General features: G+C 32.1%; 3 protein-coding genes across 8 annotated transcripts in view; all 3 read left to right on the forward strand.

The window, feature by feature from the left end:
* The window catches only part of LOC134697542 (ankyrin repeat and KH domain-containing protein 1-like), a 95,685-nt gene extending 86,879 nt beyond the window's left edge, over positions 1-8,806 (forward strand). The window contains exons 6-9 of the mRNA XM_063559822.1: positions 590-854; positions 1,821-2,965; positions 4,962-5,172; positions 7,723-8,806. Coding sequence (XP_063415892.1) covers positions 590-854; positions 1,821-2,965; positions 4,962-5,172; positions 7,723-8,416 — 2,315 coding nt within the window. The 3' untranslated portion in view covers positions 8,417-8,806. The remainder of the gene's footprint in view (positions 1-589; positions 855-1,820; positions 2,966-4,961; positions 5,173-7,722) is intronic.
* On the forward strand, positions 99-3,105 carry LOC134697225 (uncharacterized). Of its 2 annotated transcripts, none has more exons than XM_063559360.1 (2): positions 99-399; positions 1,821-3,105. In XM_063559360.1, the coding sequence occupies exon 2, from the start codon at positions 1,825-1,827 to the stop codon at positions 2,968-2,970; it is 1,146 nt and encodes a 381-aa protein (XP_063415430.1). In that variant the 5' UTR covers positions 99-399; positions 1,821-1,824; the 3' UTR covers positions 2,971-3,105. The 2 variants fall into 2 exon arrangements, with proteins under 2 accessions (XP_063415430.1, XP_063415429.1); XM_063559359.1 differs by lacking the exon at positions 99-399 and adding an exon at positions 908-1,033.
* Positions 8,807-10,937: 2,131 nt separating the features above from the next.
* On the forward strand, positions 10,938-15,142 carry LOC134697226 (uncharacterized). 5 transcript variants are annotated; one of them, XM_063559366.1, is made up of 3 exons: positions 11,511-11,538; positions 11,879-12,232; positions 14,685-15,142. In XM_063559366.1, the coding sequence occupies exons 1-3, from the start codon at positions 11,526-11,528 to the stop codon at positions 14,852-14,854; spliced, it is 537 nt and encodes a 178-aa protein (XP_063415436.1). In that variant the 5' UTR covers positions 11,511-11,525; the 3' UTR covers positions 14,855-15,142. The 5 variants fall into 5 exon arrangements, with proteins under 5 accessions (XP_063415432.1, XP_063415434.1, XP_063415436.1 ...); XM_063559362.1 differs by lacking the exon at positions 11,511-11,538 and adding an exon at positions 10,938-11,416 and having other exon boundaries at positions 11,879-15,142; XM_063559364.1 differs by having other exon boundaries at positions 11,438-11,530; positions 11,879-15,142.
* The last annotated feature ends 1,155 nt before the right edge of the window (positions 15,143-16,297 follow it).

A 16,297-nucleotide genomic window follows, 5' to 3' on the forward strand; every position in this document is an offset into this window, starting at 1 on the left:
TACGCTTGACATTGCTTAAGACCTTGTAAAACTCATGTGTATGCTATTCGAAACTTATATTTACATGAAATTACATTTATTGTAAAGAAAAGATTTTTTGGCTGGAATTTCCGATAATATTGATTTTATTAATGCCATGTGTGTAGAAGGCATTTCTTTGTTAAAGTATATCAACATGAGGTCAAGGACTACATCATGTTCAATGCATGATCATCTAATTACATTATCTGATTGGTCAGTTCTTGAGATCGGTAATTAATATCAAATTTCTACATGTGCTTGGACATGCGGTCATTCGCCTTTGTTTTGGGAGAAAGAAAAGATCGTTTTGAATTTATCTGAAAAACTGAAAAAAAGAACTGTAGAAAGGCATTCATCGAAGAATCCACAGATTAGAAGGTAAAAGCGAACCTTAACTATTATTTTATATATTTTTAATAACTTAATTTTTAATTTATTATTATTTATTTTTGAATTGTTTGTTGCTTTTGAACCATGGTCCGGCGTGCCTTAATTTTTGGTAATTCTTTTATTCGTCGTTGAGAAACTTTTACTCATGAGAACTGTGATCGAGGTTGGTTAAATTTAGGTTTAGACGGAACCGACATCCAGGTGGAATATTTTGATTTGGGGGGAGGGACTCTTCGCCCCGGTAATAAATGTGTTCAAAAGCAACAATATATGCATATTATTGAAGAATATATGCCACATTCGGTTTTTCTTCAGGTTGGAGGCAACGATTTGTCGTCTGAAAATGAGCCCATGAAATTAGCAAGAGATATCAGTGTTTTTGCCGATTACATAATAAATTGCTATCATGTTAACCACGTGGTTATTGGTCAACTTCTCCCGAGGTATTCCGAAAGACCGGAAGCTTATTATAATTATATATTAAACAAGGTTTACATTGTAAACAAAGAACTTAGTCATTTAGTAAAAGAAAGAGACAATGCGACTTTCTGGCATCATAGGGGGTTGTGGAAGAACACCCCAGATTTATTATTAAAAGATAAAGTTCATCTTAATGATGAAGGTATGGAAATATACGCTAGAAGTGTCCGTGCTGCTATTGGTAGCCTTTCACGAACATGTAATGTCGAGCAAACATGCGTTGCAAATTACCGTTTATGATTGTTAAAAACTCATTGTCCCTATTTGGACATATGAAAAAAAAGGAGCATACACTACAATTATGTAGTTATCTATGAATTATTTGCATATTATTACTCCATCACCTTTTGTAACGATTTATAATATAAATTATCTCTGAGTGGTTGTGCTTATTATGCACGTGGTTGTGCTTATATGCACATGGTTGTGCTTATACGCACATGGTTGTGACACTGGTGACATGAAAAATGTCTTATTTGTAAATAATTATGGTTGGTTATATCATTTATATCAGAGTTATATAATATAATAAGTCTCTTTTTATATTTAAATATTGATTATTCATAAGTATGGTTTATATACTTTTATCTTAGTATATTACCAGGTTAATTATTTAATCAGAGAATAAATCATGGCTTTCCCTATAATGGTTGTGTCACAATAGGGATCGATATTGGTACTATTGAAGAATTTTATTCATATTGGTTGGTTTTATAAAATTGGTTTTGGAGTAATAATTAGCATACATGTATCATAATCAAACTTAACTTTTAACATGAGTACATTTTGCTAGATATATCATCATATCAACTATGTTAATTTTATGGACAAGCATTTTGGTTTAAAAATTATACTTATTTACATTTGTAGTAACATTCTTAAAGTTCTGTGATATACAGGATTTTTATTTTTGTTTTATGTTTTTATAGCAAAATGCCAAAGCAGAAGAGCCGAACAAGAAGAAAGGCTGCTCCACAAAATCTTGAAGATGTTCAAAATTTAGTGGAGGAACAAAGTGAGATACCACCACTATACAGGCCACCAGTGCGGAGACGCAATACAAGACGAGGAGTTCCTGAAACAATTACCGAACAGCCGTCTGTTCCAACAGCAAATTACATTGCTGATGCGTTATTCCGAAAGTTTAAAAGTTCCGGCGTGCAACTGATAAAAGACAATACAGTAGTTCCAATTAATGACTTAACTGGTATGTTGTCGTCATCATCCACACAACCAGAAAATTCAACAAATAATGACTCTCAGGGACAAATGTTAGCTGTCTTCCAACCGCCATTGTCTTCAGATCCTAATATTAACACGTCTTCTGATGGTGAGCTGTTAAACTCTAACTCGTATGACGAGAATCCTTATGCTTGTGACATGTTGAGACATTCAATACCTTTAGACTATCATGTCAGCAGTAAGGTTAAATCTGATGTTTGGTGTATTAATTATGTAAATTTTGCTTTATTATTACCTTCTAACATTGATGATACATGTAATGAATCAACATTATTTGAGAATTTGAATATAACAATTTCAAATAGGAAGTCTAACAAAGAGCTTTTGTCCATTCACCAATGGACAAATGCTTTTGACATATTTATGTCTATATATCTTGAAAAGAATTTGAGGTCGGCTAGAGCATTGATTAAATATGGTTTTAATGTACGGTCATTATGCAAGTCCTTGGGTTTCCAAGCCGCTAAAGTATATGATGAGAAATTTAGAAAGATAAGAAAAATTTTAGGGTTACAATGGGATCAAATCAATGATGAACTTTGGCGATCTGCTGCTTTATATGAAAGACAATCTGATTTTTCAGGTCAAAATAAGAAGTTGTATGCTAAAACCTCAAACTCAGACCCAAATTCTTTTCAAAGGAGGGCCCAGCATCAGTATCAATTCCCAAATGGCTATTGCTGGGCCTTCTGTAAATCAGGGGAATGCACATCAAAGTTTTGTAAACTCAAAAACCAATGTGTACACTGCAGCAAGAAACACTGTACCCTTACATGTCCAGAGCAAAAAGGAAAACAGGCAAACTTTGTCAAAACTTCCAACACCAATAAAGGTTGAAAATTTAGAACATTTTTTAGTAGGTTATGAAACCCAGTTGAAAGATAAATTGATTCATGGTTTTTCTTTTGGATTTTCAATTAATTCTTGTTTTTCTACATCCCTTAATAAGAAGATTTTTCCTCCAAATCATAAAAGTGCAAGGGAAAATTATCATGTTGTGCAATCCAAACTGAATAAAGAGATTGAAACAGGAAGAGTTAAGGGTCCATTTACAAAGCCCCCTTTCCCTCTTTTTGTATGCTCCCCTTTGGGTTTAGTTCCAAAAAAGGAACCCAATTCTTATCGATTAATACATGATTTGTCGTATCCTAAGAATGACTCTGTAAACTCTGGTATTCCCCAGAATTTTCGGCTGTTCAATACCAAAACATTGAAACAGTCATAGATTTAGTCCAATCTTATGAATCAAACTGTCTAATGTCTAAAACCGATATTGAGCATGCATTTCACTTAATTCCAATAGCTAAAACAGATCATCATCTGTTAGGTTTTCATTGGGACAAACAGTTTTATTATGATGTATCCCTCCCCATGGGGGCTTCGTCCTCGTGTCAGCTATTTGAGGCTTTTTCTACAGGCCTCAACTGGATTTTAAATGCTAAATTTCAAATATATGGGGTATCACACCTGCTAGATGATTTTTTCTTTGTCGGAAAAACTGGCTCAAATGAATGTTATAGTGCATTACAAACTTTTCTTTGTCTTGCTGATAAATTGGGGGTACCCATCAAATCAGAAAAAAACACAACTCCCTACTACTTGCATTACTATCTACGGTATTGAAATTGATTCTACTCAGATGGTAGCTCGATTACCTATGGAGAAAATAGAAAAAAATTTGCAATTATTAAGTAAATACAAATGTAAACGCAGTATCACACTCAGAGAATTGCAATCCTTATTGGGTCTTTTAAATTTTGCATGTGGAGTTATCATACATGGGAGAGCCTTTTTACGTAGGCTTTTTGATCTGACTATAGGTCATACATCTCCTCATTATAGAATCAATCTGAATTCTGATGCAAGATTAGATCTTAAGTTATGGTACAGTTTTATTGAAAAATACAATGGTAAATCATGTTTTTTATTCAAAGAATGGGTTTCATCAGATTTTTTAAAACTGTTTTCTGAAGCTGCAGGTACTTATGGTGGTTTTGCTGCAGTTTTTGGCAGCAAATGGTTTTCAGGGAAATGGCCACCGGAGTTAATTGATTTACACATTACAGTGAAAGAACTTTTCCCGATTGTGTTAGCTATTGATATATGGGGCCCTCTATTAGCAAACCATAAAATACTGTTTTTAACAGATAATTCAGCTGTTGCTGAAATTATAAATAAGACATCATCTCGGGAAAAGAATATTATGAGACTGATCCGAAGATTAGTGTTAGCTGCATTAAAGTACAATATCTATTTTAGAGCCAAACATATTCCTGGGAAAACAAACGTTATTTGTGACTTGTTGTCTCGTTATTCATTTCAGGAAGCTCATCAGATTGCTCCTTGGTTAAGTCCAACTCCTGTGGCCATTCCACCTCAATTTTTGCATCTATGACTGATAAGCTTGTTATTGCATCATTATCTGCTGCTACTCAGTCATCATATAATAGAATGCTAAGTGTGTATTCAAATTTTTCTCAGAAATATTTTCCAGGAGTTAATGTACTTCCATCTACTCATGTCATGGTTGCTCATTTTATTTCACATTTATTTATTCAAAATTATCAACCATCTACAATTGCGTCTTACATATCAGCCATCAGTTTTATGCATAAAATTAAGTTCTTACAGGATCCAACAGACACATTTTTTATTAAAAAAATGTTAAAAGGTACAAAACAGTTGAGACATTCTGTTGATACACTGCTGCCAATAACTTATGACATTATTGTAAAATTGGTTAAGGCTTTACCAAAAGTAATAGTAGGCATTTACAATCAAGTTTTGTTAAAAGCTATGATGTCTACAGCTTATTTTTGTTTCTTAAGGATTGGAGATTGCAGTTAAAACTGAGTCTGAAATCTATAGAGTAATTCAAAGGGAAGATATAAAGTTTGAAAGAGTAAATGGTCATGTGAGCAATATGACAATTACTATGAAGTTCTACAAACATAGTAATCTACAGAATAAGACATTATCAATAGCTAGACGTCCTGAAAATTATCTATGTCCTGATAAAGCTATTGAGGAATATCTAAGGTTACAAAATTGTCCACATGGTCCTTTATTTCGATTTAAATGTGGAAACATGTTTCGGGTTTTTATTTCAATTCTTCACTAAAAAGTTTGCTTAATTTCGTAGGATTAGACACTAATTTTTATAAAGGTCACAGTTTCCGAATTGGAGCTGCGACGTCTGCAGCTGCCAGAGGTGTGCCGTTAGCCTTGATCCAAAGCATGGGTAGATGGAAGTCGAACGCTTTTCAACATTATATTCGACTTGATAATTTTCACACTTAGATTTAATTTAATCTCAGTCGTTTACTAAGTATTTTGGTCGAGGTCAACATGGCTTGCTTTACCTTATTGTGATTTTTTTGTATTTATTTTTAGAGAGGTCAACATGGTTTGCTTTGGAAATTTAAGTTTTTTATTTCCGTCATTCACTATATGTAATGGTATTTATTTGGTTGGTAGAGGTCAACATGGCTTGCTTTACCTTTCCTTACAAGTTTAATTATCAATGATTATTTGTATACTTATATATCATTTCTTTTTTGTTTTGTTTTGTTTTGTTTATAATATGTGTTATTATTTTTGTAGAGGTCAACATGGTTTGCTCTACACTTTTACTGAAATGCTAATGTTAAAAAGTGTATATTTTATTCAATTTTGGGTGTTTTTTGTTGAGGTCAACATGGCTTGCTCAATTTTCTAATTCTGGAGTTCCTAAGTTGAATACAGAGTCCTCGGTTGGGGATCCCTCTTGGGATTTGTGGCACTTTTTCAACCCCACCTTTGCTTATTAAAGTCATTGTCATTTATGCAGTACTATTATAATTGTTAAGATGTAAGTTGCATTTTAAATTAATTTCTGAATAAATGACATTTTACTCAACTTGTATTTTATTAACAGCAAACATAGCTCAGACTCTTTGATCTAGGTCATTTATACAAGGTTTTCTCTTTGTTATCTGTGTCAAGGAACATAAGCTGACAAAATAACATTTATTGTAAATAAAAGATTTTCTGGCTGGAATTTCCGATAATATTGATTTTATTAATGCCATGTGTGTAAAAGGCATTTCTTTGTTAAAGTATATCAACATGAGATCATGTTCAATGCATGATCATCTAATTACATTATCTGATTGGTCAGTTCTTGAGATCGGTAATTAATATCAAATTTCTACATGTGCTTGGACATGCGGTCATTCGCCTTTGTTTTGGGAGAAAGAAAAGATCGTTTTGAATTTATCTGAAAACCCTCCCATTTCCCTCCCTTTTAAGTGTTATTACATAGGACATATTTTTTCTTTAAACATGAATTAATTACAATATTCATGTAGACTTGTTTATATAATTTGTATATACATATGTTAGTGAGTTAATTTTTCAACTCACTTTTATTTTTGTCATTTTTATGATGTTTATTTTGTTACGGTGTGGCACTTTTTCAACCCCACCTTTGCTTATTAAAGTCATTGTCATTTATGAAGTACTATTATAATTGTTAAGATGTAAGTTGCATTTTAAATTAATTTCTGAATAAATGACATTTTACTCAACTTGTATTTTATTAACAGCAAACATAGCTCAGACTCTTTGATCTATGTCATTTATACAAGGTTTTCTCGTTGTTATCTGTGTCAAGGAACATTAGCTGACAAAAAGAACATTTATGATATGTTAAATGTTTTGTTTTAACATAACAGCTTCAGAAAATTGTTGTAAGTGGAAAATATAACATTTCATATAAGGCCTCGCTTCATTAGAAAACCTCCATTTTTTGGCATAGGCACATATAAAATTAACTTTTGTCAAATTCTTATAAGTCTCATACATTAAGTATGCAATCATTTACTTTGAATAAATAATATCCTATACATTGAGACATAAAAAAAGTGCAACTTGGTGTTTTGGGGAGATTTTTGAAGCCAAAATTTGAAAGTTGAAATTTTTCTATTTCAACGTCACAATTCAACAACCAAAGTTGAGATATAAAAAATGCCACATTTTCTATAAAATATATTATATGGCTTTGAAACTTTGTAAACTGACTCATAATACACTAAGCTTAAATCATGCCAAGTTTTATTGGAATTGGTCAATTTTTTGGCTACAAATAGGCCCAAAACCACAATTAATGACCCCGCTGTTCGTTGTTCACGAATATAGATCCCTTTAATTATAGTGTATTTTTTTTCTTTCCCTTTCTCATTCATTATTTAGCTTTTCGGGGATGGAAATGAAAGAAGAGAGCTGAAATAAACTTTTGGATGTTTTATTTTAACTGATTTTAATAAGGAAAGAGTGATTGGGCAAGGTGCAAAAAGGTTATATTTACTTTTCGGAACATCTCTTGACTTGCCTATAGGAGTATGGATGTGAATTGGCCTAATTTGTATAATGTAATGTAATTTTTCTGAAATTTGCATATATTTTTGGACTTGTATTGTACATTACACACACAAAAAATAGACAAAAAGAATAGGCAAAAAATGTTTAATGCGACAAAACGTTATAAAGAAATTATAGAGGAATTAATTGTGGTCTCCGGCCATAGTGGAAAAAAATCCTTTAATGGCGGCTTGATGTTAAACATCTGATTGAAATGGATGGTGATATCACCAAAACAGCTGATAAAGAAGGACGAACGCCGTTGTATTTGTCATGTTTTAGTGGTAACATGGACATAGTAAACTTACTAATAGTTAACGGGTGCGATGTTACTCAAGCTAACAATAACGACAAGACACATCTAATGGCAGTATGTGACCAAGGACATCCCTCTACTGCAACATTTCTAATTGAGAAAGGTGCTCATATAAACATTGCCGGTCATAAAGGTCGAACGCCATTCTACTGGTCTTGTACTGGCGGTAATACAGACATGGCAAACTTACTGATAGACAATGGATGTGATTTCAATCAATGTGACAAAAAAGGAACAACATCTTTCATGGAGGCTTGTGCTCAAGGACACCTGTCAATAGTGGAAAGTCTTATAAAAAAGGATATTAACATTTACATTACCAATAAAGCCGGACAAACATCATTTCATTTTGCGTGTTTCTTTGGTAAAATTGATATAGTTAAAAAATTAATTGATAAGCAATGTAATACATACATGATCGATAAAGCGGACATTTATGGTAACACAGCTCTTATAGGTGCATGTAGTAAAGGACATTTCTCTACAGCAAAACTTCTTATTGAGAATGGTACTGACATATTTCTTAGCGATAATAATGGAAAAACGCCTTACATTGGTCATGTGTAGCTAAACACATTGAGATAGTACATTTATTGTAAGGGAATGGATGTGATAAACATTATCATAATCAGGAGGGTCACCTATCAATAGTCAAACTCTTAATCGAAAGTGAAGTTGATTTTCAAAGGCGAAATGATAGGTGTCAAAATGCTCTTATAATAGCTTCAGATAACAAACGTGATGAAATAGTAAAATTTCTTAAATCCAATTCTGTTTTTTTGAATGTTTGATATAACAACTATTAACATATTAATGTTATAGAAACATATTGCGTCATTTCCCTACATGATGACAATTTTTTTCACTTTTTATATCTCAATAAAAAATGTAGATAGAATTTCGTGGTTGATAAATAATCTTGTCATAGTCTATAGAATGAAAGGTAAATTCTAAAAACTGACTTTTATCTATAAGAGAAAAATTAACATAACATTTGTGAGTAGAAAAAAGTATGCGAAATTAAATATTCAAGATTTCATAAAGTTTAAATCCTGATAAGGTTCATAGAATAATAAAAAAATAATTGAATTAAATTGTAGCGGGATGACTAGGAAATGACATAACGAGAAAAGCTTAAAACATTTCACAAAAGAAGTTGGTTTGCAGTATATAATAGGCCCTTTTTAATGGCATATTGTCCATACTTTGTTATATAACTTTGACTTGTTTTCAATATGAAAAATGTTGAATTGATAAAAACATCTTAATAATGGCCAGTAAAGCAACAATGGATTACCCGTTTTATTACAGTATATTAATTGCAGGAGAAATATTAAATATAAATATTAATATCATTATGAATAGCCATTAAGTATTTGTATATCTATACATCGCATCATAAATAACTATTTGGACAATGAATGAGTTTTGAGTCTTGTCATATATCAATGTTATAGAAAATACATGTTTGCTGAACATTTCATTTTTGAATAGCATTTGCTTTCCGTCCATAGTTATACGTATTACTTTTGCATATTTCACGAATGTTCATGTGTCACGTGCTATATACTCGTTCAAAAGGCTGCCTCAATGTTCGCTTTAAATTTATACCTTGCTAATATTATGTATATTTTGTTTTACAACTATATAACATAAATTGTGTTTGTGATTAATTACATTATTAGTGTTGAGTACTGTGGATTCATTTATTTTCGTGGGTATCATTTTTCGTGGATTGACGATAACTTTCGTGGACATTTGATTTGGTGGTTTTGCAAATCTTTGCATACTAAGCCTGCAGAAATTTTTTAATTCGTTGAACATTTAAATTCGTGGTTCACCTGTTCCCACGAAACACACGAAAATTGGTACCCAACGAATAATAATGAACCCACAGTATATGATTTTACAATATTAAAAGTTGCAAACAGATATATGTTTCACTCTACAGTTTGAATCATACGGCATTCAATAAAATATTAAGGTTTTAATTTATAAGAGCCGTAAGAGGGATGAGTTTGAATAGTAATAAAGTGCAGCTTCTTTGGAAAGTTTATTATTGCTTTTATTTTATAATGCGTTTGATTCATTGAATCACATAAAGCCTACACAGTTTTCAATAGTTTTTATTTAAATAGTTACTCAATCATGTTAGTGAAAAATGTTTAATTATATTTATTAAAGATATCAATTAAAAGAAAATACTGAACAACAAGGTTATTTCGAAAAATGGGTAAATCCATAAAATCTGACGAAGTCGATGTAAAACTATATCTATCAACTAGTCGAGAGACATTAACCATTCAATTTTATATTTAATGCAACCACTAGGCATACGTGCAGTGTACAATAAGGCTGTGCTAGTTTTCTCGTTTGAATTATTTTACATTGTCATTTCGAAGTCCTTTATATCTGATTATTGCTTATTGTTGAAGACTTGAAGGTCGTACGGTGACCTATAGTTGTTAACTTCTGTGTCATTTTGGTCTCTTGTGGAGAGTTGTCTCATTGGCAATCATACTACATCTTCTTTTTTTATATTGTATATATAATAGAATTTAAGTCCTGTACTTAAATTCAGTTATCACGGTGCGCTGTACTATTACATTGGTTGGTTATTAGTGAGTTTAAGAAAACTCAAATTTCATTGGTGGTTAGTGAACCATACAATTTGACGTCACGATCCTTTTTTAATTCGGGTCCAACAGGAGAGGCTGCTTTTAAAATAACTTGTTGTTATCAGAGGAAAATTTTATTCAACAAAAAATTGTCAGGGAGTATTTTATGTTATATAATAATTTTTGAAAGGAATTGTTATTGCTGTACGCACATTAACGAGGATTCGTGCAATAAAAGACAATATTGACGTTAATTATCCAAAAACAAAGATACATGTACATGTGTATGGCGACCACATGGCTGAAATAAAAAAAAAAAATTAATTTTTTTCTCTTTCAAAGTTAATTCTATTTAATTTTCTTTAAGTGCCAACAGTTTGGTATAGATTTGAGTCTCTTTCAACAGGGAAAAAGTAAATGTTTACTTTGAAACAAGGATACATGTAACTGACCTAGTGTCGGTAGTGAAGCACATGGCGAGCACATGGTTTATTGAATTTTCTTTCAATGTTTTTTCGTTGCCGTTGCTAATTTTCAAATATAATAAATGGTAAATAATGCTTCTTGGTAACATGTTAGGACTACCAGAATTAGCAAAATATTCAAGTTATCTGGCGAGTTGAAATAACCTTTCGTGTGTTGGTTTGCGAACTTGAGCCATGGCAAAATATTCAGTTCGTTGATTGTGCCCATTATCAGGTGAAAGGAGAATATCATCGCGGCTACACGCCCACATTAATGTGTTTCAATACTTGAATTTATAAGACGCGTCCTGGTCCGCATACTTAATTTAGTTATTGTTTATTTACACACTTAAATGGAATGTACCCATAATGCTTTGTATTGTTATTATATATGTAGTTCGTACTGAGTTCTATCACTTAAAAGCTGAAGCCAACTTTATACATTTTTGTACATGGTGTCAGATGTGGGAACGTGTGCTTTACATGTATGCATATTATTTGCAAAACTTCTGTTCGAGGAACAAGAATCCACTTAATAATAAATACACTAGTCTCCGTTGTTTCGCCTTCTATGAACGAGTTTCACCGGTGTACATGAGGTCAATTGGTACTTTTAAAATGTAAACAATAACATCAAGTCAAATAGTTATCGAATATTGGTGTTCCTGCTGGATAATGGAGTACAGAGTTACATGAAATTCACACAACCTTATTAATAGTAATGTCTTCTTTTAAATAATAAACCGGTCACAGCCTATTTAATTTAATTTAGCTATTTTGTGATACATGTACTGTACATCAGTATTTTTCTTTGTATATATATATATATATATTAATTACTCATGTGTGATATTTTCTACTGGACATTTAATCAAGCAATAATCAATCTGGATTAACCGAATATTCAGACAGTGTTTTTTGTTTATAAATTCTAGTTATTCTTTTAGGAGTCATGTCAGCACAGCTCAGGCGGTCAGCCAGGAAAAGGAAAAATTTGCCAATAGTGGCTGCTGCATCAGCAAGGAAAAAGGCTAACCAGAGAGTACCTGACACTATGTCAGTAACTGCACCACAGTTGCCTACAGTTGATACTGGTACACCATTCATACCCATTACTAGTTCTACTGGTACATACCCAATGTTGTTTTCACAGACAGGGGCAGGCATATATACCAGTGCAAGTACAGGGCCAGTCGATTTGACGAGCACAGCTAATACCCTTTTATACTCAAGAGTACCACTACCAGACCAAAGAGTGTGCAACACTGTAACCAGTCAAGATCCTCCAGAACATTCCTTAGGTAATACTAATGGTGCCTCAAGTTTTACAATGCCATTTAGTACTTTTGATCACCCTATTCAGATACCCAGCATGCATGCTAATATTGCTTTTAATGTTTCTCAAAGTATTAGAGAAAAAATTCAGAAAAGTGAATTTATTGATTTAGGCATTTTGTTGATTAACAATACTCAGCAGGCTACACAAAAGCTTGTTTTTAGAGGGGGTGAATTTATTGTGCAAACAGAAAATATGCAAAACAAAATTGGATCTATTGACCAATGGACATCAGCATTTATCATTTTTGTTAGTGTATATTGTACTGTGCATTCAGGTAGATTACAAGATTTACTTAAATACATGTCAGTTGTACGTTTGGGTGCAAAAAGAAATCCAAATAATTTAGGTTGCGCAAAACGCTGGATCCGGCAAGTTCATGGGCTATAGTAGATCCAGAGCTTTGGTTATTATATATGGCTGATAGTATTGGCACACAAAATTTGGAAGTAGTTTCTTCTGGTTACAATACATTTTCTGCTAATAGAAATGTGAATAAAACGTCCAAGTGCTATGCCTTTAATTATAACGGCGAATGTTTCAATTCATTTTGTCAATATAGTCATGCATGTATACAATGTCATGGTGTTCACTCAGTTATAAACTGTCAATTCACACAAAATAATTTGCCTTCGCAAATACGACCAAATCAACAGCCAGAACGACCCCAGCAGGGATACCAGAAGATTTAAACATAAATTTCAAACTATAATTGGGTCCCTTATAGATAGTTCAGTTGCCCAAAGTACCTAAACAACATATCAAAGAGGTGTATTGGCCTTTAATGAGTTAAGAAAATTGTTTGGTTTATAAAATGTATGGCCAATACCTTTGTATGAATTGTGCAATTTTATAGATTATTTGTTTCAAGCGTTACTCGCATTCCTCTATTAAGTGTTATTTAGCAGGGATAAGTTTTTTCAGTAGATTGAATGTCTTGGGCGATTTTAAATAAATTTTAAAAAAAAATGATGGAGGGAGTTTACCGGTCAAGGCCAAAATTAGGGATTCAAGATTGCCTATTACCAAGAATTACTTCTATTAATAGTTAAATTCTATTGTTTATTTGTTCCTCCAGTTATGCAGTTAAGTTGTTTAAAGGTTGTTTTAAGATCCTCCAATCCTAAATTTCTAGTCGTACATGTATGTAGGTGCTAATGATTTAGGGAATATTTAAACTGAAAATTTAAGAGAAAAGTTGATACAAGCTATGACCTTTATTTCAAAGGACTTGCCTGACACTAAAATTGTGTGGTCCCAAATGTTGCCTCATTTAAACGGAGATATTCTAAAGTGTAGATACAGCCTATTACAGGGTTAATAAGACAGTAGCTAACTATATATTGGAATCTGGTGGTTATTGTTTAATATGCTATCCAGACATTTCTAGGACTGAAATATGTATAAATCTGATGGGGTGCATTTGTCTGTCATAAGAAATAACAATTTTTTTCAAGGTGGTCTTTAGTTTTTCATGCATAAAACCAATGGTCATGTTTTCCCCTCTACTGATATATAAGTATGAAATATGTTGTTTTGTTTTGTGTTTTTGTCTCAGTGATATAAATACAATATTGTTACCTAAGACAAACTATGTATAATTGATCTTGTGTGTAAATTTTTACTGTAGATATATACAGTTTTTTACGATTTATTGAGCAACTTTACTAGTACATTTAGTTACATGTAACTTGAAAGTTTTCTTTGATTTTTTTGTGGATGTATTTGGCTCACAGCTTGGCAGCGAACCTCCATTATATGGCGGTTGACAATGAATCATTATTCTGTTTCACTGTCAATCTGGCATAATTCGCTGCATCAAAAACATTTTGTTTTATGAATAGGATCATTTACTACAGATCTAGATGAACAATGTAAGGGTTTCGATCCATCACCTGTGTTCCAAATTGTTTTAATCCTATCTTCAGTTACCATTATCTGTGGTAGTAATTTATATATATATATATATATATGACAGTACGGTTGCCATAATCAGCAATATGCGGGTAACCTCTTTTTTCAGTTATATACAACATGTATAAATTATGAGAATAATAATATTAAAGGCTGTGGCCAAATACTGCCAATTTGTTGTTTGGTCTTACTAAGCATCTGGGATAATAGAATTTAAGTCCTGTACTTAAATTCAGTTATCACGGTGCGCTGTACTATTACATTGGTTGGTTATTAGTGAGTTTAAGAAAACTCAAATTTCATTGGTGGTTAGTGAACCATACAATTTGACGTCACGATCCTTTTTTAATTCGGGTCCAACAGGAGAGGCTGCTTTTAAAATAACTTGTTGTTATCAGAGGAAAATTTTATTCAAAATCCCTCCCTCCTCCCAAAATGTATATTTATTGTAAATACAATGTATTAGAATAAGATACTGCCTGTGTTGTAATTTATAATTTCAGGTGATGTTTCAGTTGTCAATTGTTTGAACACCTATATGTATTTGGCCATTGGACAGACAGGACCTGAGAAGAAGTCTATTGAAGTTATCAAACCTTCCAACAAAGACTTTGAATTTATTAGGCCTGTGATTTGCATAATTCGCTGCATCAAAAAACATTTTGTTTTATGAATAGGATCATTTACTACAGATCTAGATGAACAATGTAAGGGTTTCGATCCATCACCTGTGTTCCCACGGTGATTTCCAAATTGTTTTAATCCTATCTTCAGTTACCATTATCTGTGGTAGTAATTTATATATATATATATATATGACAGTACGGTTGCCATAATCAGCAATATGCGGGTAACCTCTTTTTTCAGTTATATACAACATGTATAAATTATGAGAATAATAATATTAAAGGCTGTGGCCAAATACTGCCAATTTGTTGTTTGGTCTTACTAAGCATCTGGGATAAATGTAATTTTGTGTTATAATTCAGCTTGCACTTTAACATTAAATATTTATTCATTCATTCATATGACGAAATCATATACTATTCGAACGCTTCTCATCTGCGATTTCTTATTAGCCGGGTCTTCAAATATTCCTGCGGCGCAATTTTAGTTAAAATCACGATTAAATATCAAGGACGGACAGTTTCTCATTTCACATTTTGGCATACTTTTTCTGCAACATAATAACAAATTTGTTTTAGAACAGAGACTATCGTAAATTTTCAAAAGCACTATACAATAATAGTGTGACGTATTTCTCCAGAAAGTCCAGTGAAATGTTAAAATGATTAGAAAATCAAATACTTATCAGTGATTCAATTGTTAATCACCACAATATCCTTCAATAAAAATCCATGCATCAGTAATTCGACTGGCAATGTTATTACTGCCAATCTGTCAATTGAAAAAAACGTTTCTCATGAATATACCAACATAACTTGAGCCTAAATCAATCAATTGGAAAAAAAACAAGTATGTATTAGATAAAATACAAAGGTAAGTTTAACGACGAAAACCATTAATTTGTTTCTAAATTTATATTATTTTTGGCCTGTATAACTTTTTTGGATTCGAGCGTCACTGATGAGTCTTTTGTAGGGAAACGCACGTCTGGTGTAAATACAAAATTATATCATTGTATCTTTGATTAGTTTAATTATTACTCAAAGTTGATCTACAGATACATGATAATTTTATTTTGAGATTGTATTTTTATAAACTTTCCCATCGCCCATTCCCTTTCAATACCCAAAGCTTTTTATCAAGATATTTGTAAGATGTTAAAATATGAGCCAGTCAATGCGAAAAGGTACAAAAAGTCCTTTTGATAAACTTTAGAGAACACGTTATCAAAGTTTGTTATAATATTTTTGAAAAACGATTTTATCCGAAAAAAAATATATTAATGTTAACATTCATAACATTGTCAATTCTATCCCGTGTTTGTCAATCAAAAAAGAAAAAGGCGTAGAAATATCTGAATTTTTGGTATTTGAGCAAGTATAAAATCATTTGTTTCCCGAACAAATGCTATACCGAGCAGAAACTTAAAAATTTACGACACTACAGAGACAAAAGTGAATAATTTCATTCAGTTCTACAGGTTTAAAGA

The sequence above is a fragment of the Mytilus trossulus genome, chromosome 14 (assembly GCF_036588685.1).
Source record: "Mytilus trossulus isolate FHL-02 chromosome 14, PNRI_Mtr1.1.1.hap1, whole genome shotgun sequence".
In the NCBI taxonomy this organism is placed as follows: Eukaryota; Metazoa; Mollusca; class Bivalvia; order Mytilida; family Mytilidae; genus Mytilus; species Mytilus trossulus.

Coding starts and splice junctions, on each gene's coding strand:
- LOC134697225 (XM_063559360.1), top strand. CDS start 1,825: ATGCCAAAGCAGAAGAGCCGAACAAGAAGAAAGGCTGCTCCACAAAAT.